The 24,356-nt window shown below is 35.6% G+C and overlaps 1 protein-coding gene across 1 annotated transcript; it reads right to left on the reverse strand.

The window, feature by feature from the left end:
* Positions 1 to 10,315: 10,315 nt before the first annotated feature.
* CCDC179 (coiled-coil domain containing 179) lies at positions 10,316 to 23,029 on the reverse strand. The gene is made up of 4 exons (XM_012503575.2): positions 22,934 to 23,029; positions 22,001 to 22,045; positions 20,478 to 20,582; positions 10,316 to 10,482 (listed from the first exon to the last, which is right to left on the reverse strand). Exons 1-4 carry the CDS (start codon positions 22,976 to 22,978, stop codon positions 10,471 to 10,473), a joined length of 207 nt encoding a protein of 68 aa, XP_012359029.1. The 5' UTR covers positions 22,979 to 23,029; the 3' UTR covers positions 10,316 to 10,470.
* Positions 23,030 to 24,356: the final 1,327 nt, after the last annotated feature.

Consider the following 24,356-nt stretch of genomic DNA (forward strand, 5'->3'; position numbering starts at 1 on the left):
TTTAATAGAATTATAAAATTTAAGATGTTTAAGCAAGCTTTATGTAAGGTAGTTGTAACCCCCTTTTACCAAAAAGTCTTATGAAAATGGGTACTATATCTAACTGGGGGTTGTTTTTCTCTTTTCTAGTACTATAAAAACCGAAGACATATAAATCGGCTCTTTAGGAAATGTCATTTAAACATTTATTAAATTTATTTATTAAAAAATGTTATTTAAACACACTGAATAGGAACTAGTAAAAGCCCACAAAATATAGGGTAAAGCTTTCCTCTGCTGCACAGCCCTTTATGTGGAGCTTTTATCGGGGCTGATGGAAAAAACTGAGTACCTTTCAATGACAATGACCGAACTAGAGAATTTCTACTTGATAGGGCATTTACTGCCTTGCTATGAAATATTAACTGAAGCTACCCCTATGCTAATGGAAATAATGTTTCCCAAAAGAGTTCTATGATAAAATAAAAATGGCTTACACAAAATCTTGCTACCTAATAAGCAGAGAGCCGCTTTTCTAGGACTAATTGTGAGTAGCTGCTAAATTCTACAGTGCCTAATGGTTCTCATGAGCTGTTTGGTTTGTAAATGGCATTTCCCAGGTAAACAAACACTTGTTTTAAAAGCTGCGGCTCTGGTTAAAGAAGGGTCAAAAAATATATATATATTTTAAGTTATTTGGGTAAAGTACATTTTTGTAAGCAAATTTACCTGAGTCCTCCAAAATTCAGACTGAATTTTATGACAATATAGTTGTCTGCATAAGTTCAATTATAGTTTTTTTTTTCTTCAAACAGTTGGAGACACTTGTTATTTTACCAAGACTGAAACGAAAATATTCTATTTTTAGGTAAACTTTCAGCAAAACCAACTTGAAAGGAGTCTATATGGCCAATCAATTCTTGCTGCATTTTATGCAGCTATTCAGGCAAGCATAACAAGCCTAAAACTTACCTTGCACGCAAATTGGCCTTGCTATAATTTTTTGTTTAATAAAAAGGGCAGCTAAAAAAATGTTTCAAGGGTAAAGCGGAACACTTAATACTAGATTTCAGCCCTAACTTTTTGAGTAAAGATTAAATCATTATTTATTGGCTACAAGAATCCTCTAGAAAGCACCAAGTTATAATTTTTCTTCATATTTTTAGTTGGTACCCTAATGTAATAGGTTCCTTTTTCTATTCTGATATATGAATTACTCTTATAATTGTCAAACTATAAATGTTAATTATCTCTCCTTGTTTTACATCCAAGGAAACCAAAATCACGGTATTTTGAAAACCAGAGGTATGAATCTCCCTCGTTTGGCATCCCACTGGGCCTGGATCTGTTTCACTGCTAATATTCTGCTGCCAAAACTATACAAGCTGCCTGGACTATTGCAGAAGAGGTGAGTGCATAAGATTGTAAGGACCGGCTTTCAGGGAAAAAATTAGCTTAAGGTCAAACCCTCCAAATCAAGAAAGGGGGTACAAAAATGCCTAAACAGCAGGTAAAACAAGTTTAGTTGCCTTCTAAGGTATTATGTGTCACTTTTGCATCCACTCCAACCATAAAAATTTTCTGCTTACTATAAAATTAAAGGAAATTCTTTACTAACAGGATAAAAATATTTTGTAACAAAGCCTCCTGGGTATAATACTACCAATCATGAGTTGTAAATATAGATCTATCTGTCTGTCTGTCTGTCTATCTATGTACCTATATTTTTCAGAACAATGCTTATGTTTGGTATATAAGGCTGTTATAAGTCTGTAACAAAAACCAAGCTCACAGTAGCTCAACACATAGAAGTTAAAAATAAGTCCATCTTTTAACTTTTGTTTTGTTTTGTTGTTGGCTTTTTTACTTAAAATAATAATTTTGGGAAGTAACAAGTGCCTGTCCACATCCATTCCTATATGGCTTAGAACAATTAATTAGCTATATGTCTTTAGTCTCTTAAGGCCCTTGGCCATAGGGAGTCCCACCAAGGGACAAAAAACAAAAACAAAAACAAAACTGTAGAATTATATGACTTCTCCTGTGACAAAACTTCCTTTTCTCTCCCAAATACCAGTATATGGTGCAATACAAAAGTGGTAGGAAAAATAGATTTGTCTACTTTTAACAAGTTTATAACAATTTAGACACTGAGGACCAGGCATTCCTTGCATTTGATTCATACTCTTCTCAGGATGTTATACCCATGGAGATAAATTGGCCAGAAGAGAGACTATTTATTGGATTATGATTTAATGTTCATAAAGTCTTCAAATAAGATTTATCATAAGGTTCAAATGACCCTGGATAAGGACGGTAAACATATTGTGAGTCTGATCAAAGAATATGATGATGCATGTAGTGACATTTTCGGCTGCTTAGGTTGTTTACTGTCCTCTGATTCTACCTATAACATTTTTGGACGCCTACTTTCACTATCTCCATGATATTTTATGTTATGAAGGCAGTTCCTTTCTTTAAACCTCATGAATCATCCTCTACTACCTTTAAACTTTTCTTTTGCAGCTACCTCACCTCTCTTAGCTTTCTTAGAATTGATGAGTTAGGACGTTGCTCTGGATAGGCTTTGGTGTAAAGGAATATTGTGGCTTGTTTGATCTTCTATCCAGACCACTAAAAGATTTTCTGTATCAGCAATAAGACTGGTTCACTTTCTTATCATTTGTGTCTTCACTGAAGTAGCACTTTTAATTTCCTTTAAAACCTTTGCATCCACAACTTGGCTTATTCTTTGGTGCAAGAGGCATAGCTTTTGACCTTTGTAATCTTTCACAATGCCTTCTTCACTAAGATTAATAATTTTTTTTATTTTTGATTTAAAGTGAGACATTAGCTTTTTATTTCATGTGAATACTTAGAAACCATTGCGGGGATATTAATTGGCCTAATTTCAATATTGTTTTCTCTCAGTTAATAGGAAGGTTGTGAAAAGAGGGAGATTGAGGAATGGCTGGTCAGTGGGGCAGTCAACACATACGTTTATTGATTAAATTCATCATCTTATGTGGGTGTGGTTCATGGCACCTGAAAATATTTATAACAGTATTATGAAATATCATTGATTGCAGGTCACCATAACTAATATAATAATAATGAAAAAGTTTGAAATATTGTGAGAATTATCAGAATGTGACACAGAGACAAGAGGTGAGCACATGCTCTTGGGAAAATGGTGTTGATAGACTTGGTTGATGCAAGGTTCCCACAGACCTTCAATTTGTAACAAAAACAACATCTGCTAGGCACAATAAAGTGAAGCACAATAAATGAGGTATGCCTGTATGAACAATTACAGGTTAAAAATAAAAGGATGGAATAATACTGTGCAAACATAAATCTTAAAAAATGTGAAATGGCTATATTAATAGAACATATAATAGTCCAGAATAAGTCATATTATCAGGTATACAGATGAACACTTATAATAAAGAGCTCAGTTTATCACAAAGGCATAATAATCATAAATATATACACCCAATAACAAAGCAAAATATATCCAGCAAAATCTTCCGGAACTCAAAGAGCAAATAGACAAATTTACATTATAGTTGGAAAATAAACATTCCTCTCTTGTAAGCTGATGCAACGAAAAGAAAATAAGTAAAAATACAGAAGACTTAACATTATCATATAATTTGACCTAATTGACATTTATAAAATATTTCACTCAATGTCAGCAGAACACATACTGTCTCAAGTGCACCTTGCAACATAAAAACAGACCATCTACTGAGCCATAAAGTAAGTTTTAGTAAATTTCAAGGATTAAAGTTATACAGAATATGTTCTTTGGCCAAAATGAAGTTAATGAAAAAATCAATCACACAGATATATCTGGAAAGTTGCTAACATTTGGAAATTAAACAAGGATGTGAATAACACATGGGTCAAAGAAGAACTCACAATGGAAATTAGAAAATACTTTGTAATGAATAAAAATTCAGTATAAAATGCACTTTATATTTGTGAATACAGCTAAAATGTGCTTAAAAGAACATGTATACCTCTTCTCGATGAGAAAAAAAGATATAAAGTTGAACTTGTGTTGTATATTATGAAAATAGGAAAAGAAGAGTAAATTAAGCCAAGCTAAGTAGAAGGAAGGAACTATGAAAATGTGACTAGAAATAATGAACTAGAAACAACAGAAGAAATAAATGAAACTCTAAATTATATATATATTTGAGATGGAGTTTTGCTCTCTTGCCAGGCTAGAGTGCAGTGGCACAATCTCGGCTCACTGCAACCTCTGATTCCCTGGTTCAAGCGATTCTCCTGCCTCAGCCTCAGGAGTAGCTGGGATTACAGGCACGTGCCACCATGCCCAGCTACTTTTTGTATTTTTAGTAGAGATGAGGTTTCACCATGTTGGCCAGGGTGGTCTCAATCTCCTGACCTCGTGATCTGCCTGCCTCGGCCTCCCAAAGTGCTGGGATTACAGACATGAGCCACTGTGCCCAGCTTTAAATTATATTTTTAAAGATCAATACAATTAATAAACTCTAGATGAAGTGATCAAAAAGAAAAGACACAGATCACCATTAGCAGAAATGTTGGAAGTGATCAAAATTGAAAATCTGAACAAATATGTATTTGAAATATATATATTTACATATATAATTAGAAATATATATATTATTTATATATATAAATGAATTTGTAATTAAAAATCTTTCTATAAGCAATTCTCCAGTCCCGGAGGGGTACACTGGTGTTTTCTACCAAACATTTAAGAAATTAAACCAATCTCATACAAATATTTTCAGAAAACAGAGGCAGAAGGAATATGCCCCAATTCATCTTATGAAGCAGTTTTAAGATATACCTGGGATTTTGTTTAATCAAGTATGGTAAGACATGCAGACATGAAAATGTTTGTCATGAAGGAAGATGCTTTTATTATAGTCACATCACAGTTGTGAAGAACTAATAGGCATGTCATGCTGTTAAGGGCCACTCAGGGAAGCACAGAGACAGAATGGGCAGACAGAGAGACGACTGGAGGGTGACTATTGTGGTTTTCCTGGGAAAAAAATGGGAGAAGAAAAGTAAGCAAGTTAAACAAGTTGAATATTAAATAGTTTGAATAACTTGTATAATTTCAGTCAGGTCTCTACAGGTTGGTCCCTAGTTGTTAGTCCCTGACCCTGGGGTGACTAAACTGGAGGGACAGTGTCCCAGATTGCAGGAGCTTGATAAAAGGAGGTGGGTGAGAGTGTGGACTCAGGATTGGTGGCTTGAATATCAAAGCTTGCTCACAGGCAAATTGTTTACTGTCTCTAAGAAGTAACCCTGTAAAAGGTAACCCTTCCTGGCTCTACAAAGACCTAGGTGCCACAGAATCAAGAATATGGAAAAATACATATTTTGCACATGTATCAAAATACCACTCTGTATTCTGTAAATATGTACAATTATGTGTCAGCTAGAAATAAAAGGAAAAAAACAAAAAATACTGGCCCTACCCATACTTCAGCTTCCTCACCTCCAATAAGACTCAAGTAGTTGCAGCTGCTGGTATGGTAACTCATATTCTGTCCACCTGTAAGGCTGAGATCTATGAGATAGTAGTGGACAGAGCTACATCAGTGTCTGCAGGGCACATCATGGAGTCCAGTCAATTTCCATGGACAAGCTCCCCAATCTGGAAGGACACTTCCTCTGGGACATCAATGCAAAAGGCATCAGCCATAATTCATGGGCAGCCAGAGAGGGATCCATATTTTATCACTTTGTTTCTTAGCATTTAAGGTGGCCCCTCCCCTGCTGCTTTCTTTTCTCTTTTCAATGTTTTTGAGAAATTTTATGACAAGGTAATTTGAGCAGGTTTATTCTTTGTTTTGCTTAGTGTTCTTTACAGCATTTTGGATCTGTGGGTTTCATTTTCATCACATTTGGAAATGTTTTAGAAATGTGATATGTTTTGGCTGTGACTCCACCCAAATCTCATCTTGAATTGTAGCTCCTATAATTCCCACATGTCATGAACGGAAGCTGGTGGGAGGTAATTGAGTCATGGGGGCGGGTCTTTCCCGTGCTGTTCTCGTGGTAGTGAATAAGTCTCAGGAGATCTGATGGTTTTACAAATGGGAGTTCCCCTGCACAAGCTAACTCCTGCCTGCCACCATGTAAGAAGTCCCTTTGTAGGGCCAGGCATGGTGGCTTACACTTGTAACCACCATGGGAGGTGGCTTACACTTGTAACCACTTGGGAGGCCAAGGTGGGTGGATTACTTGAGGTCAGGTGTTCGAGACCAGCCTGGCCAACATGGTGAAACCCCATCTCTACTAAAAAAAAAAAAGTACAAAAATTAGACGGGCATGGTGGCACACGCCCATAGTCCCAGCTACTTGGGAGGCTAAGGCACAAGAATTACTTGAACCGAGAAGGCAGATTGTAGTTAGCTGAGATGGTGCCATTGTACTCCAGCCTGGGCAATTCAGCGAGACTCCATCTCAAAAAAGAAAAAAAAGAAGTTCCTTTTCTCTTCCTTAATCTCTGCCATGATTGTGAGGCCTTTCTGGCCATGTGAAACTGTGAGTCCATTAAACCTCTTTTCTCTATAAATTACCCAGTCTCGGGTATGTCTTTATTAGCAATGTGAGAACAGACTAATACAGTAAATTGGTACTGGTTGAGTGGAGTACTGCTGTATAGGTACCTGAAAATGTAAAAGTGACTTTGGAACTGGATAACAGGCAGAAGTTGGAACAGTTTGGAGGGCTCAGAAGAAGACAGGAAGATGTGGAAAGTTTAGAACTTCCTAGAGACTTGTGGAATGGCTGTGACCAAAATGCTGATGTTGATACGGACTATAAGGTCTAGGCTGAGGTGGTCTCAGATGGAAATGAGGAACTTGTTGAGAGCTAGAGTAAAGCTCACTCTTGCTGTGCGAAGAGACTTGTGGCATTGTGCCGCTGCCCTAGAGATCTGTGGAAATTTCAATTTGAGAGAGATGATTTAGAGTATTGAGTAGAATAAATTTCTAAGTGGCAAAGCGTTCAAGAAGAAGCAGAGCATAAGAGTTTGGAAAATTTGCAGCCTGACAATGAGATAGAAAAGAAAATACCATTTTCTGAGGGGAAATTCAAGCCGGCTGGAGAAATTTACTTGAGTAATAAGGAGCCAAATGTTAATTGCCAAGACAATGGGAAACATGTCTCCAGGATATGTTAGAGGTCTTCACAGCAGCCCTACCTATCACAAGCCAGGAGACCTAGGAGGAAAAAAATGGTTTTCTGGGCCAAGTCCAGGGCCTTGCTGCTTCGTGCAGTCTCAGGATTTGGTGCTCTGTGTTCCAGATGTGGCTTAAAGGGGCCAACATAGAGCTCAGGTCATTGCTTCAGAGAGTGCAAGCCCCAAGCCTTGGTGGGTTACATGTGGTATTGGGCCTGTGGGTGCAAGTCAATAATTCAGGTTTAGGAACCTCTGCCTAGATTTCAGAAATGTATGGAAATACCTGGAGGTCCAACAGGGTTGCTGCAGGGATGGAGCCCTCATGGAGAACTTCTGCTAGGGCAGTGAGGAAGGGAAATGTGGGGTGCAAGCACCCACAGAGTCCCCACTGGGGTACTACCTAGTGGAGCTGTTAGAAGAGGGCCACCATCCTGCAGGCCCCAGAATGGTAGATCCATCGACAGCTTTCACCATGCAGCTGAAAAAGCTGCAGACAATACCCCCTCGTGAAAGCAGCCAGGAGGGGGCTGTACCCTGCAAAGCCACAGGAGAGGAGCTGCCTAAGACCATCAGAACCCACCTCTTGCATCAGCGTGACCTGGATGTGAGACATGGAGTCAATGAAGATCATTTTGGAGCTTTAAGATTTGACTTCCGCTCTGAATTTCAGACTTGCATTGAACCTTTAGCCCCTTTGTTTTGTCCAATTTCTTCCATTTGGAATGGGTGTACTTTCCCAATGCCTATACCCTTATTGTATCTAGAAAGTAACTAAATTGCTTTTGATTTTACAGGCTCCTAGGCAGAAGGGATTTGCCTTGTCTAAGATGGAACTTTGGACTGTGGACTTTTGGGTCAATAGTGAAATGAGTTAGACTTTTGGGGACTGTTAGGAAGGTGTAATTGGTTTTGAAATGTGAGGACATAAGATTTGGGAGGGACCAAGGGCAGAACGATATAGTTTGTGACCCCACCCCAATCTCATCTTGAATTGTCGCTCCCGTAATTCCCACATATTATGGGAGGGCCCCAGTGGGAGATAATTGAACCATGGAGGGGAGTCTTTCCTGTGCTGTTCTCAGTGTGGTGAATAAGTCTCATGAGACCTGATGGTTTTATAAATGGGAGTTCCTCTGCACAAGCTCTCCCTTACCCGCCACCACGTAAGAAGTCCCTTTACTCTTTCTTCATCTTCTGCCATGATTGTGAGGCCTCCCCAGCCATGTGGAACTGTGAGTCCATTAAACCTCTTTTCTTTATAAATTACCCAGACTCAGCTATATCTTTATTGGCAGTGTGAGAACAGACTAATACAAAATGTTTTTAAAATTCTTATCCCAACTCATTCTGACATACCCAGTTATTCATATGTTAGACCAGTTGATACGGTCTCACAAGTCATTGAAGCATTAATCATTTCCCCACTCTTTTATCTTTGCTTCAGCTTGGTTTTTTCTGGTTATATTTATTATATCTTCAATTTTAGTGACTTCTTTATTTGTATTTAATATACTATTAGTTTAATTTAGTGAATTTTTGAATTTTTGGTCTTTTTAAAAGTTCCATTTACTTGTTTTTAATATCTTTCATTCCTCTCTTTGTGTTCATGTTTTTTTTCAATTACTGAGCATAGTTAACATGTTCATAATATATGTTTAAGTTAATTTTTTCTAATTCTATTTTTTTTCATTTCTGTGTCTGCTTCTATTGATTTTATCTTCTCCCAATCATGTATTTCGTTTTCCTGCTTTTTGGCATGCCTAGAAATGTATTATTGGATACTAGACATCGTGTATGTTAAATACCTGGATTTTGAAGTCTTTGCTCTGGTGGGCAGTTACTTGCAGATAAGTCTGATTTTTTCAAACTGGTTTTTAAGCATCCTTAGGCTAGGCCTAGAGTCATCTTTATGCTACAGGTAATTTACCACTACTACTAAGACATGACTCTTATGGTCTCTCTACTAAATGCCCTGTTTGAACAACAAGGACTCTCCATGCCTCTGGCCAAAATTCAAGCATCTACCTCTGGAGATGTGAATGCTGAGGATTGTTTAGTTTATCGCTAACCAGTTCTTTCCTACCTAGCATTGTGGAGAAAAGAAAGAATAAAAAGATGTGACCTTTTTCAGTTTCATTCTGTGCACATGCAGCTTATCAATGAGCAAAGACACAACGTAAGCAATATGCACGTCTACAAAGTTCTTTGCATAGTTCTTACTTTGGAACCCTTCCCTACAACTTCCAGCTTCCCCAGACTCTCTAAATTTTTATTTCTGTTCATCAACTCACCTTCAACTCAGGATAACTGCTGTGCTCTACTTATAATCCTTTTCCCTGGATGATGATCTGGAATGCTCCTCCAGGCAGTAAATGGATAATTATAGGATTCCTCTCATTTATTTCTCTTGTCTCAGAAGTCACAGTCCTTCCCAGTTTTGTTCCATTTCTGGGAAACCATTGTTTTCAATATTTTGTCCTATCTTCTAATTGCTTATTGTGGAAGCATAATTATAGTACTTTCATCATTTCCAATAGTAGAAGTCTCTGTACCTCACTTTAAATTGCATTTTAGAGATTGCAAATCGGTTACCAAATATAATGTTCATGTGAATCCAATAGTTTGTAATCATTTAATTTATAAAATAATTGTGATAATTCAATCTACATATTAGAAATTACGTAAGTATTATAGTTAAAGAATTTTAGAAAGTCAGCAATAATTATAATTTATTTCATACATAAAAGTAAAATTTTAACTCAATATTCAAAATTTACCTTAAATGGAAATTGTAATTACACTATGGCTTATCTGCAATAGCAACACATAATATAGGAGTTAGTTATAATAACAGTCTCCTAGGACTGTTTAAAGTATTTAAACATTTTGTTTAAACGGAAGTCATTATAAATATACAGCAGAGGAAATCTGGTGTTCTATTATTAAAACATACTTCTAAACATCTAAATATGTCATAAAACATTTGCAAAAATTTAAACATGAGAATAATATTTTTCAAAAGCCTACCTATGCGTATTCATTATTATTTGTTGAAAAGCAGCAAATTTCAAGTTTACCACAGGAAAGAAAAATATGGTAGTGAGAGATGGCATTTAATAAAATTCTAGAGCCTGTAGCTTGGATATTAAATACTTGCACTGTGTTTATTTTCCTGAAATGGTGGAGTATTGCATTTATTTTGTGGATGATCAATTCATGATATGTCACTTGATGTTCACAATCCACATACTTCGGTCTGGAGCATGGTTTCCTTCAAATAGATTCCTGCTTTATCAAGATGACCACTAGACAAGATTAAAATACACAAAGAATAAGAAATTTAATTAAAATTTATATAAGGAAAGATTATATATACTATAAATTATTTGGAAATGGTCTCATGGAAAACCTATTTCATACAAGAAGTATTGTAAAAAATAATCATTAATAGCTAGGAATGCTATTTTAAACTAAAGTAAGGTCACATTCAGATAGAAGCCAGATACAAAAAAAATTATCATCAAATAAATCACATCTGAAGATGGATATGATATAAAACAATTCTCTATAAGTCATACAACAAATACCGCAAACAGAAAGACTTTGTAGAAACCCCGGATATCAGTTTTGAGAAAAGTCAAAGTCATTTCTATACATAATAGATGTGATAGAGATGTTACATAAGGCTTTTATTTTCCAAGTCTTATGTTCTGTGAGTGACTAACACAGCATATTTAGGCATCTGTTGAGTGTGTTTGTGTCTGAAAATGACCCAGAATAAAGTGAGCAACAGGGACAAATAAAAGACAAGAAAAATGAAAAAATTGTCTACATCAGTATTGGCAGAAATTTAACTTTAAAATAATATTTAAGGATAATTTTAACATTCATAAATACATATACTTAACAATATAATTTTTAAAGGTTTTATTATATAAAAGTTGGCCAGGTGTGGCGGCTTACGCTTGTAACCCCCACATTTTGGGAGGCCGAGACAGAAGGATTACCTGAGGCCAGGAGTTTGAGACCAGCCTGGCCAACGTGGTGAAACCGCATCTCTACTAAAAATACAAAAATTAGCCGGGCGTGGTGGTACATGCCTGTAATCCCAGCTATTTGGAAGGCTGAGGCAGGAGAATTGCTTGAGCCCGGGAGGCGGAGGTTGCAGTGAGCAGAGATTGTGCCACTGCACCCCAGCCTGGCCGACAGAGGGAGACTGTGTCTCAAAAGAAAAAAAAAAAGTTTAGCAGACAAAAATAAAAACAAAAATATTTTTTCAAACTTCTTTTAACAACTGTGTTCTAACTTCATTGCACGTCCTCTGTTATACTGGGCACAACTTATTTGTCAAATAAAATACTTATTTGTAGGAATTCAGGCTTTTATTTTGTCCCAAAACATTTAAATTGTACAAAAACTGTTACTGCATTTTTTTCTTAAAGATCGATTTAAGCAGAAAAAAATGAGAAGAGGGCATTAGTAGGGATACTGCTTATAACAAAGCAAATTGCAAAATGTATAAGAGATGAAAAGGTAAAATGAGAAGAATCAACAAAGATTAAAGCAGTGTTACTCTGTGGTATGGTTTCTGGAGTGTCATATTCATTATCACTTTGAGACACGATTAATAGAGAAATTGAGAGTAAACATTTATGTTCATTTGTAACAATTTGATACTGTGATGACATGAACAATTATCTATGTTAAAAATTATCAATCCACAATGATTTGAAAATTAAAATGAAATGAAACAAAACAAAATTAAAATAACTGTTTTTGACCACATTTGAGAAGAACCGAATGCCTGAGCTTAAATGGGAGATACTGTACATCTTGGTCAATATATAGAAGAAAAACTAGAATAGGGTTGTCACAGTAACTCCTTGTTATTGCTATTCTTTGAAAAGTGAAGAGAAGCCTTTTAGTATAGTTTATTGGAACTTTGAGCTCCTCAATGTTCTTTCTTGGAAGAAAGGTATACTTTCTCTTTTATGAGTTATCAAAGCCTTTATAATTGCCTAATACCATTAGTAAAAAGTATCTGGATGTTCTGAAGACAATTCCAGAATTTTTGTATTAATGAAAATGAAAAAATAAGTACCAGAACGAACTTAGGATTTTCATATTGAATATATCTTATTTTGCATATTCTTATTTATTTGTGAAATATTTCAGTTGTCTCTGAAACCTCAAACGAGTTGGTGGGATGAATGGTATAGAACAGTTTTGTAGACATTTCTTTTAAAAACATCTGGGACTTCAAGAAAAAAAGGGGGAGCTTTTTTCAGTTTATAGCAACTTATTTTATTTCAATTGTTTTTGGGGGAACAGGTGGTTTTGGTTATATTCACAAGTTTTTTAGTGGTGATTTCCTAGATTTTGCTGCATCCATCAACAGACCAATATACACTATATCCAATGTATAGTCTTTTAGCCCTCACTTTCCTTCCTTCCTTCCCCGTGTGTCTCGAAAGTCCATTATATCATTCTTATGCCTTTGCGACCTCATGGCTTAGCTCCCACTTGTAGGTGAGAATGAGGCAGCTACGTTGTCTGGGGTAGATACCCAGTGTTCATTGTCTCGTACCAAGAAAATTTAGGACACGGACACACATGAGGAATTTTGGAGTGGAGGTTTAATAGGAGGAAGAAAGAGATCGGAAAACAGCTCTCTAGTAGAGAATCTCTAGGGGAGATTCCTGAGAGGAAAAACTGGCCGGTGATGGAGGCAACAGATTTTATAGTCAGGCTTGAGGAGGCGTCTGATTTACATAGGGCTCACAGATTGGTTCAATCAGGTATGATGTTTACATAGCATACAGGGAAGGCTGGCCACCTCACTCAAATCTTATTATGCAGATGAACTTTCCCCTTGGCCATTGCCATCTTCTCTGCTTCTTACTATACACGTGGCTGGCAGAGAAGGGAAGATGGAGCTGTCATTTTGAACATGATTGGCACAACGGCCAGCATCTATGTCTGTAGCTCGATTTTACAGGCTGCCCTTTGTTAGAAGGAAAATGATTTGGAGCTGCTCTTCATTAAAGGGAAAACCTTAACAAGGACTTCCATACCCTCACTATCTGCCTAAGTAATTTCTTAACTCCTGTATCAAGAACACATGATATTTTATTTTCCATTCCTGAGTTTCTTCACTTAGAATAATGGTCTCCAACTTCATCCAGGTTGCTGCAAATGCCATTATTTTGTTCCATTTTATGGCTGTTCCATTTTATCTATATACCAGATTTTCTTTATCCACTGGTTGTTTGATGTGCATTTAGCCTCATTCCACATTTTTGCAAATATATGTTATATATTATATGTTTTATATATATATATATATATATATATATAAATTTTTTTTTTTTTTTTTTTTTTTTTTGAGATGGAGTCTTGCTCTGTCTCCCAGGCTGGAGTGCAGTGGTGCTATCTTCGCTCACTGCAAGCTCCGCCTCCCGGGTTCACGCCATTCTCCTGTGCGTAGGCATATTTTAATGCTTAAAAGAGAGACAAAGATTATGGGGTTGGGGTTATAACACTGGTATATCAGCAAGGGAGGAGCTTTGTTGATAGTTAAGGCAAAACAATAACTGTGTATAGTTGATGGTCCTGGGTTTCTGTATGGCATTGTGTAAGTTCCCTTCATTATGCAAAAACAAATGGTAAACAAAGCCAATGGGTTGAACTTTTACTCATAATATGAATTTACTCCAAAATCTCAGACAGGAGGAAGTTACAGAAAGATAATCCTCACAGTCTAAAAAAGGAAGGAAAGTACTTTCTTCCATGCTAATGGTACCTCTATTCTCTTCAGGGCAGCAAGGAAGTCAGTTTAATTTTTCACATCTCTAAATTTATTTGCAGCTAGGGGTGTCCAGTAAAACAATTTTGATCAAAGAAATGTAAGTGGAGCTTTCCAGTCTGACATATAAAAAGCTTGCAAATTGTTCCTTCCATCCTTACAATAAGAAAAAAGCAGAACAAACTGAAAAGCAATTAATCTTGTTACATTCATCAGAGAAGTGAGGGCACAGGGCAAACTACTGCCCTGAAAACCAGAGAGACAGACAAGTGGATGTGGAGAATCAGAGCTTGCCAGGAAAAGAAGCCTTCTGCTAAGGCAAATACCAGTGGGAACATGTCAACTTTATCTGATGAATGGCTGGAGGCTCAGTATGCATGAGCTTTAATTAAAAACTCTGGGTGTAGAGAGGACAGTCTTAGGGAAGCTCCCATAGTTTCCTAAATTTTACCTCCAGGAGCCTCACTAGATCTCACTGTAAAGATCAGAGAACAATCTTTTTTTGCTTCTAGTAGTGAAAGGGGAAAAGTAATCATCATTTAAAAATACCTCAGATGTCTCCGTTCTCTTTACCAGAGCATGCTCTCAAGAGAAACTATTTTAGCAGAGCCTAAATAAATTGGGTTTTACCAAATTCTAAGTGACTTAGGGGAAAGGAAATATACAACTCCTGTTCCCTATAGCTTTCCTATCTCGCCTAATGGGGATGACAGCAAAGAAGAAGTTGTGGAATTTACATCCCAGGGATAGGAATCTGCTCTTGCAGTGAAAAATTATGACAGTAAAGACTTCTGATCTAATCAACTCCATCTTGCCTTTCACCTCCCAACTGCCCTTGGTTATTCCAGGGCATGGACAAAGCTAACTATAGGAGAAATTTAGTTTATGGTTAATAATGGCTCTTCCCCAAAACTAAATCACCTTTGTAAAACTAATGAGAGGCCACAAGGTTAGGAGGATGAGAGTGGCCTGAATTCTGCTAAGATGCAGGCATAGTCAAGTTATTACCAGCCATTATTCTGGAGGTCACAAGATTTGCGACTTCCCCTATTCACTATTGTAGAAACTAGGATTGACCTTTTCACATATCTTTTCAGGCTTTTGCATTTCTGATGACCAGGCAGCCCCACGTGGACCCAAGACTCTTAGCTCAACTAGTCCTGTGGTCCCCACCCAGAAGTGGACTCACCTCATGAGGAGGCATTTTCCATACCCCTGTGATTTCATTCCCAACCAACCAGCAGCCCGTTCCCATAGGCCCCTGCCCACAAAACTATCCTTGAAAAAGCTTAGCCTCCAGATTTTCAGAGAGGCTGATTTGAGTAATAATAAAGCTCCAGTGTTCTGTTTAGCTGGCTCTATGTGTATTAAACTCTTTCTCTATTGCAATTCACCTGTCTTGATAAATTGGCTGTATCTAGGTAGTGTGCAAAATGAACCTATTGGGCAGTTATAGATACAGACTCACTTAAAGACTGAATCCTAATCATAGGCTATGGAACCCTTCTTCCCCTACAACTTACCAACACATCAGTTAGTCTCCCGTATATATCAGAGGATTCTAGCTTTAAAAAATTGCAAGCTTCAGATATTATTTAAGAAAGAGTCCCTAGCAAGACCAAAAATAAGGAGGAAGACAAAACTGAATCAGGGGAAATTTTACCCTCTGATATCACAGCTACAAATAAACAGAAAATGCAGCCTAAATCTTAGTCAGATAAGCATAAAACCTACACTAAAAGCTTATCTTTCTTAGTTTCTGTTACCTAATACATCATATCCAGCTTTCAATAAAAAATGACAAGACACACTAAAGGGCAGAAACAATCTGAAGTGGAAAAGTAAGCACCAATCAGATCCAGACTCAAATAATAACAGATATTTTAGAATTATCAGACTAGGAACTTACAATAATTATGACAAATATGCTAGGTTCTAATAGAAGAAGTGGACATGATGCTAGACAAGATGGGTAATATAAGGCAAAATGGAAAATCTAAGAAGAAATCAAACTAACACTAAAAGTCTAAAATATTTTAATGGAAATGAAGCATGACATTGATGGGCTCATTCATAGACTGAACTCAGAGGAAAGAAACTAATTAGCATAAAGATGTGTAAATAGAAACTTTCCAAACTAACAGTGAAGAGAAAAAAGTATAAAAAAATGGAATACATTATTCAAGAACTGAGCAATAATGACAAAAAGTATAAATATATATATAATTGGAGAAAAAAAGAAGGAAGAAGAAGGAGAGGAAGAGGAAGAGGACGAAGAGGAAGAGGAGGAAGAAGAAAAAAGAAAGAAGAAGGAAGAAAGAAAGGAAGAGAAGGAGGAGAAACAATAAATATTGACATAATAATAGATGAGAACCTTCTAAAGTTAATGATAGACAACAAACCACAGATCCAGAAAATTCATAAGACACAAAGCAGGGTAAATACCAGATAAATGTCTACATCTAGACATATGAAATTTAAACTGCAAAAAAATCAGACAAAAATGAAATCTTGAAAGAAGCTGGGAAAGTGGTAGGATAGCTTACCTAAATAGGAACATGAATAACAACAATTACATAGGATTTCTTTACAGAAATCATGCAAGCAATAAGAGAATGGAGTAAAATATTTAAAGTGTTCAAAGAAAAAGAGCAGAAACCTAGGATTCTGTATCATGTACAAGTATCCTTCCAAAGTAAAAGAGAACAAAAGATTTCCTCAGACAAACAAAAATAGAAGGAATATTTGTTACTGGTAGGCTTGCTCACACAGCAATAGTTAAGAATTTTTCAGAGAAAAGGAAAATGTTGTAGGTCAGAAACTTGGACATACATAAAGAAAGGAAGAGCATTAGAAATGAAAAAAAAAGATGGTAAAATAAAATATTTTATCTGTCTTATTCTTAACTGATCTAAGAAATAATAATTTGTTCAAAATAATAATTGCAACAATGTATGTGTTGTTTATATTTTATGGAGAAGTGAATGACAATAATGTTATGAAGAATAGAAAAGGGGAATGGGAATACTATGTCATAAGGTAACTGCATTACCCATAAAGTAGTATAGTGTTATTTGAAAGTGAACGTGAACAAATTATAAATGTATAGTTCAAATGCAAAGGAAACCACTGAAAAAGTTAAAAAATAAAGCAAGTATAGCTGACATGCTAAGACAGGAGAGAATATTGAATAATGTAAATTGCTCAAAACTAGAGAATGCAGAAGAAGAATGGAAAAGTAAATGGCATAAATGCAAGTAAAAACAAGTCCACAACTAAAAGACAGTAACAGATAAGGCACATACTTATTCAACTATATCAATAATCACTTCAGATGTCAATGATCTTAAAGACAAAGACTGTCAGAGTTAATAAAAATACAATACACAACTGTATGTTGTTTACAAGAAACTCAATTTATAAGGGCAGATAGTGTCAAAGGGATGGAGAAAGATATACCTTGCTAACAATAATCAAAAGAAAGCTAAAGTTGCATTATTAATTTCAGACAAACCAGACTTTAGAACAAGAAAAATTATCAATGATAAAGAGAGATATTACATAGTAATAATGGGGTAAAATTACATAGTAATCCTTAATGTGTTTGTTCCTAACAACAGAATGTCAAAATGTGTGAGGCAAAAACTGGTAAAAGTGCAAGAAGAAATAGACAAGTCTGCTATCATAGCTGGAAATGTCAATTCCTTCTAACAGTAATTGACAGATCCAGCAGGCAGAAAATCTGTAAGAATGTATTTGAACTGAACAGCACCATCAGTCAGTTGGATTTAATTGACATTAATAGTTACTTTAATAACAGCAGAATACACATTTTTCTCAAGACACATGGAACATTTACCAAGACAGATCACATACAATGTCATTAAAATATACTTTAACAAATTTAAAAGGATAGAAATCATACAAAGTGTGTTCTCATACCACAGTGGAGTTAAACTAGAAATCAATAACAAGAAAGATAACTGGAAATTCCTCAAATATTTGGAAATTAAGAACATACTTATAACTAACACATGGATCGATGAAGTGGTTTTGAAAGAAATTTAGAATATTCTGAACAAAATGAAAATGAAAATATGATTTATTAAAATTTATGGGATATAGTGAAAGTGATGCTTAGAGAAGTTTTATAGCATTAAATTAATATATTAGAAAAGAAGTAGATCTATACTCAATAGTCTAAGATTTCACCTTAGGAAACCAGAAAAAGAAGAGCAAATTAAACCCAGAGTAAGCAGTCGAAAAGACATAAAAACTAGAGCAGAAATCTATGAAATTGAAAACAGAATACAATAGAGAAAATTAATGAAACCAAAATATAATTCTTTGAAAATATTAGTAAAATTGATAAACTTTTGCCAAACCAAAAAAAGACACAAATTACTGACATCATAAATAAGAGACCATAACTGCCAATCCCATGAACATTAAAAGAATAATAAAAGAATATAACCAACAGCTCTATGCTCATAAACTTGAAAATTTAGATAAAACTGACTAAATCTAAAAAGGATTCAATCTACTAAAATTCACACGAGACATAGATAATCTAAATAGGGTTATTGTCTATTTAAAAAATTAATTAATAATTACCAATCTTTCAAAATAGATAATACTAGACCCAGATGGTTTCACTGATTAATTCTACCAAACATTTAAAAAAGAAATTTTACTAATTATTTACAATATCTTGCAGAAAATAGAAGCAGAGGGAATACTTCTTGACTCATTCTGTAAGGCGAGCATTACCATAATACCAAAACCAGAAAAAGATATTAAAAGAAAGGAAAATGACAGATCAATATCTCTCACAAATATAGATGTAAAAATTCTCAACAAAATATTAGCAAATTGATCCAAACATGTGTAAAAATAATTATACACAATCTGAGACTTATCCCAAGAATGTAAGGCTGTTTCAACATCTAAAAATTATTTAATGAAATTCATCACATCAAAAGGCTAAAGGAGAAAAATAAGATGATCATATCAACAATGCATAATAAGAATTTGACAAAATCCAATACCCATTTATGATAAAAGCTCTCAGTACTAGGTGTACAGAGGGATGTTTTTCACTTCTTAAGGAACATCTCTAAAATACCTAAACCTCACATTATAGTTACTGGCAAGAAACCAGATTTTTTTCAGTTAACATTAGGAAAAAGGCAAAAATGTATCTTCTCACTTCTGTTCAACATCATAATGGAAGACATAGCTAATGCGGTAAGACAAGAAAAGGAAATAAACGTTATACAGTTTGAGAAGAAAGAAATAAATTGTTCTATGTCTTCGTTCACAGATGACCTAAGCAAAAAATCTCAAAGAATCAACAATAAAAAACAAACAAAAAAACTCTTGAAAGTAATAAACAATTATAGTAAGATTACAGGATGTAAGTTTAATACAGAAAATTCAATTGATATCCTTTATGCCAGCAATGAACAATTTGAATGCAAAGTGAAAAACAGCCTGCCATTTATATTAGCAACAAAAAATAAAATACTTAGACATAAATCCAAGAAAATATGTATAAAATCTGGATGAGGAAAATTATAAAACTCCGGTAAAAAAGATGATCTAAATAAATAGGAGAAATTCTATGTTAATTTATAGGAAGACTCAATATTGTTAAGATATCAGTTATTTCCAAACTGATCCTTCAGATCCAGCACAATCCCAGTAAAAATTCTAGCAAGTTACTTTGTAGATTTCAACAAACTGATTCTAAATTTTATATTGAAAGGGAAAAGTTCCAGAAAAGCCAACACAACATTGAGGGAGAAGAACAGAAGAGGACTGACACTACCTGATTTCTAGACTTATTGTAAATCTATAGTTTTCGAGACAGTATGGTATTGGTGGAAAACAGGATTCAATGAGACAGAATAGAGAGCTCAGAAATAAACCCACACAAATATATATAGTCAATAAATCTTTGATAAGGAAGCAAAGACAATACAATAGAGAAAAGATAGTCTTTTCAACAAATGGTACTAGAACTTGATATCTACATGAAAATGATAATGATAATAATCTGGACACTGACACCTTTCAGTAACATTAACTCGCTATGGATCATAGACCTAAATGTAACATACACAACTGCAAAACTTCTAGGAGATAATACATAAGAGAACTAATGTGACCTTAAATTTGGCAATAAATTTTCAGATATATAGCCAAAAGATTTAAGTGATTAACCTTATGTAGTCATCTAACATATAGAAAAACAAGAACTGGAGTCCAGAACAACCTGGTTTCAAAGATAATCCTCTTTTCATTAAACCATATCACCTCCAGGAGATGACGGCAGAGGATATTTAAATAATGGTTGAGATAAGACTTTTAAGACTGAAATTACAAATTTCTCAAAGGGAAAAACAAAGTTTATAGTGAATATTACATGAATTAAAATGATGATATAAGTTGCATTTAATGATCTGTTAATTTCTGTGAAACCTCTATACTTACTAGGAGTCCTGGTTCTGGAATAGGAGAAGGCCTTGCAAACCGTTTATTCAATCTCTTCTTCTCTTTCTTTAGGTTTTGCATATTCTGAATACGTTTATTTGCAAGCTTTAGAAAAATTAAAATGAAAGAAAAATCATACTTTTTTGTAACATATAAAGGTAACATTCTGATTATATTTTTGGTTTGTGTCAATAAAAAAGGTAAACACCACCACTGCAAACGGTTTACATAACTACATAGAAATAGGGGGAAAAATCTTCGTTCAAATATATGGTTCATAGGTGAAGAAAACCACATTGGAGCATCAGTAGGGTTTTCAAATAAGACTATTCTTAATTCTCATCTTACCGCTGCGTACATTTAAGTAGATGTAGACTCATGGATTAGTGTGCTTACTTTTACTTTAAAAATAATGTTCATTAAAGACACCTAGGGAATTTTCTTTATAGAAATATGAAAACAATTATTCACTCCTTTGAAATGTTGCATGACACACATAGCTTTTTATGCCACCATTGTATGGCATCTACAAGTAGCAGAGACCTAGGAGATCAAACTAGAATGCTTTGAAGATAATGAAATACAGTAATAGAATAGAAAGGATATGAATAACAATAACTTTTTTATCCACTTCCAGTGAAGTATCAATTGGTACAATTGCTTTGAAAACCAACTTTTTTAAAAAATCCGCTGCTAACAGAATATAAACTTGAACAATTGCTTTGAAAACAATGTGGCACTACTTTCTAACAATAAAAAATTTGCTTTTCCTGTGATTCAACCATTGCACTCCTGCCTAAATAACCAAATGGCATTCTTGTGCATGGGGAAAGAAAACGTGTACTAGAATGTTTGCAGTAGTACTATTCATTTTAGGAAAATGTAAAAATAACACAATGTCCATAAACAAGAGAAAGGATTAATGAACTGTGATATGTTCCATGACAAAATATTGAACAGCAGTGAAAATAAAGAAACTATATACAGCAATATAGATAAATCTTAGGAAATAATATTGAGAAAAAAGAGTTAATCATACACTAAATTTTGTGTGATCTTATGTTTATAAAGTTCGAAACCAAGCAAAAGCAAATAATGCACTTATAGAGACACCTATGTAACAAACTATTAAAGAAGAGGAAGAGATTGATGTAACTAAAATTCAAGATGGAGGTTACCTCTGGGAGAGATCTTAGGAGGTAGAATAGAAAAGCATTCCCTAGCTGGATTCAGAAATATCTAATATTTTAATCTTTAAATGGAAGGCATATTATAATTTATAAATTATATCTGTCACATCTATTTTTGTATATGTATCAAATGTTACATTAAAAAATAAGCCGTTTAGTTTACCCTAGTTAAGATCCATTCCAATAGTAGTCATTAGATCCCAGAGTCCCAAGAAATATATTGAAGTGTCTACTTATTACAAGTTCTATTATGTTAGGGACCACTACATAAAGGAACAAGTTACAAGTGCAATGTTTAAACAACCAGAACCTAGTTCTTCATTTAAACATTACCTGCCGCTCAGTGACCTCTGAAGGATGATGTTGTCTTGGTCCTTCCTATATAATATACAAAATTAAAACACATTCACACAAAAAAGTCATTAAAAACAGTAAATTAATTATTATAATAGGAAGCCTATGCTACTTTAAAATTTATGTATTATGTGAATCATTTCAACTATAAGAGGCAGTTTAAAAAAACAAAAAGAAAAAAGAAAAAAAGTCAAGTTCAGAATAAAAACATCTAAGATAAAAATTGTGGTGGAAGTTGGAGAGAGTATTATGATAAAAAAGAACCAGCTGTGAACCACCTTACAGATAAAAGGCAGAGTATGGAGATGTACTCGGGAGGGAAAGAATGTACGAGAAATAGAAAAATGCATGTTTCTGCTTGTACAGGACTTCAGTGGTGCTATTGAGCAATCTAGTCTTCAATCTGGTTTCAAAGCCTAGGAGTAATTGGTGATGTTATTGAGATCGTATGGTTTTCTGAAGCACAGGGAGCTTGGCTGTTAGTTTTTGAGATTCTCACCACTTCCTTTATTTCTTGATTATACCTTAAATAACTCCTCCTTCACTCATTTTGATCCAATCTTTTAACTAGAAGACCCAAGAGCAATCTGTTCCATATCTGGCAATTGAGAACTTTATCCTGCTCCCTATTTCTGTAATTTCCACTCCACCTTCTAGGGCAGGCCAATGGGGCAGTCAACATACAGGTGATGTACCTGACCCCTAAGCAAACAGTGGATGGAGCTTTTTCTTGTTTCAGAGGGGTCCAGCAGTCGGGATGTAGTCTGTCTACATCACCTGGAATTTCCCAACCCCCAGCACCAAACCACATGTACAAGAGTTAGAAGCACTGTGGCCAAGGCCACAGTGTCCTGGAGCTCAAGGCACAGGACAGAGTGGCAGAGGTGAGGTTATAGGCCCCAGGAGACTCACAGGGTTGACTTGGGAAGGCTCGATGTCCCAGCAGTACAGGCACATGCCGTGGAGCCTTAGGGCACCACCTGATGCCTACTGCCTGTTCTGTACCAAGTGATTATGAGGCCCCACACCCACAGCCTTCAAGCCCTGCCCCACCCAGTTCCATCACAATTCTCTTTATTCTACTCCCTGCTATGGGCCCCGCCCTTTCCCCAGTTGTATTCCAGTCCAGTGCAGGGAAGGCAAGGCCTCAAGTTGTCTGCAGTGTCTTTGAGTTATGGAAGTCAGTTTACCATAATTCCTTATATCTTGTCCTTCTTTCTCAGAAAATTGCAGAATACCAATTTCCCACCTTTTCTACCCTTCATCTCTCTCTTTATAAAGCCCCTTTCATTTGTTAACATATCTAGCTTAGTCTCCATGTTCTCTTACTTCAGACTATCTATTTTTAGAGTTCTCAATTCCACCACCTCATTGTTGTTCCTTCACAGCTTCTAGTTGGGTTGACCCAACTGTCTGTCTTCTTCCCATCTATCTATACCAGGTGAAGTGAGGAGAAGCTTGAAGATGGCTGGAATACATATTTGTGACCCCACATTTATTTATTTATTTATTTTCTTTTTTCTTTTTTTTTTTTTTTGGCCGAGTCTCTCTCTGTCGCCCAAGCTGGAGTGCAGTGCTGCAGTCTTAGCTCACTGCTACCTCCACCTCCAGGGTTCAAGCAACTCTCCCATCTCAGCCTCCCGAGTAGCTGGGACTACAGGTGCATGCCACAATGCCTGGCTAATGTTTTTGTATTTTTAGTAGAGACAGGGTTTTACCATATTGGAGGCTGTTCTCAAACTCCTGACCTCAGGTGATCTGCCCATCTTGCCCTCCCAAAGTGCTGAAATTATAGGCGTGAGCCACCAGGCCCGGCCATGACCCCCAATTTAAACTGGGTTCTCAGTGCTGCTTAACACTTTTATGTTGCACCAGCTTTTTTTGTGCTCTGCAGTATTCCCTTCAAATTGTCTTCTATTAAAATCTCTGAATCCACCAACACTCAGGGACTTCCAGCAGAAGTGGGACAATCCGTGTTTCACACTCTGATGCTGGTGAACACGTATAGAGCTTACTATGCTCAGCACTGTTACATGAATTTATATGTGTTAACTGATCAATTCTTTAGACCACTCAAGGTGGGTAAGTGCATGATTATAATCACCGGGAAACAAGGCGCTAGCATGTTAAATTGCTTTCTGGAAGTTATGCTATTAGTAAAAAGTGAGCTGGAATTTAAATCCGGGGTTGGCCCTTAGACTATGTGCTCCTAATTATGTGCTATGCTACCATTGCTTTTGAAGCCCTCACTGGCTTGATGAAGCCATCAATACCATCTGAAAGCCTATAACCTTGTCAATATCCACATTATCCTTTTCCCTGTAACCCTGTTGAA

This window comes from Nomascus leucogenys, chromosome 15 (assembly GCF_006542625.1).
Source record: "Nomascus leucogenys isolate Asia chromosome 15, Asia_NLE_v1, whole genome shotgun sequence".
Lineage (NCBI taxonomy): Eukaryota > Metazoa > Chordata > Mammalia > Primates > Hylobatidae > Nomascus > Nomascus leucogenys.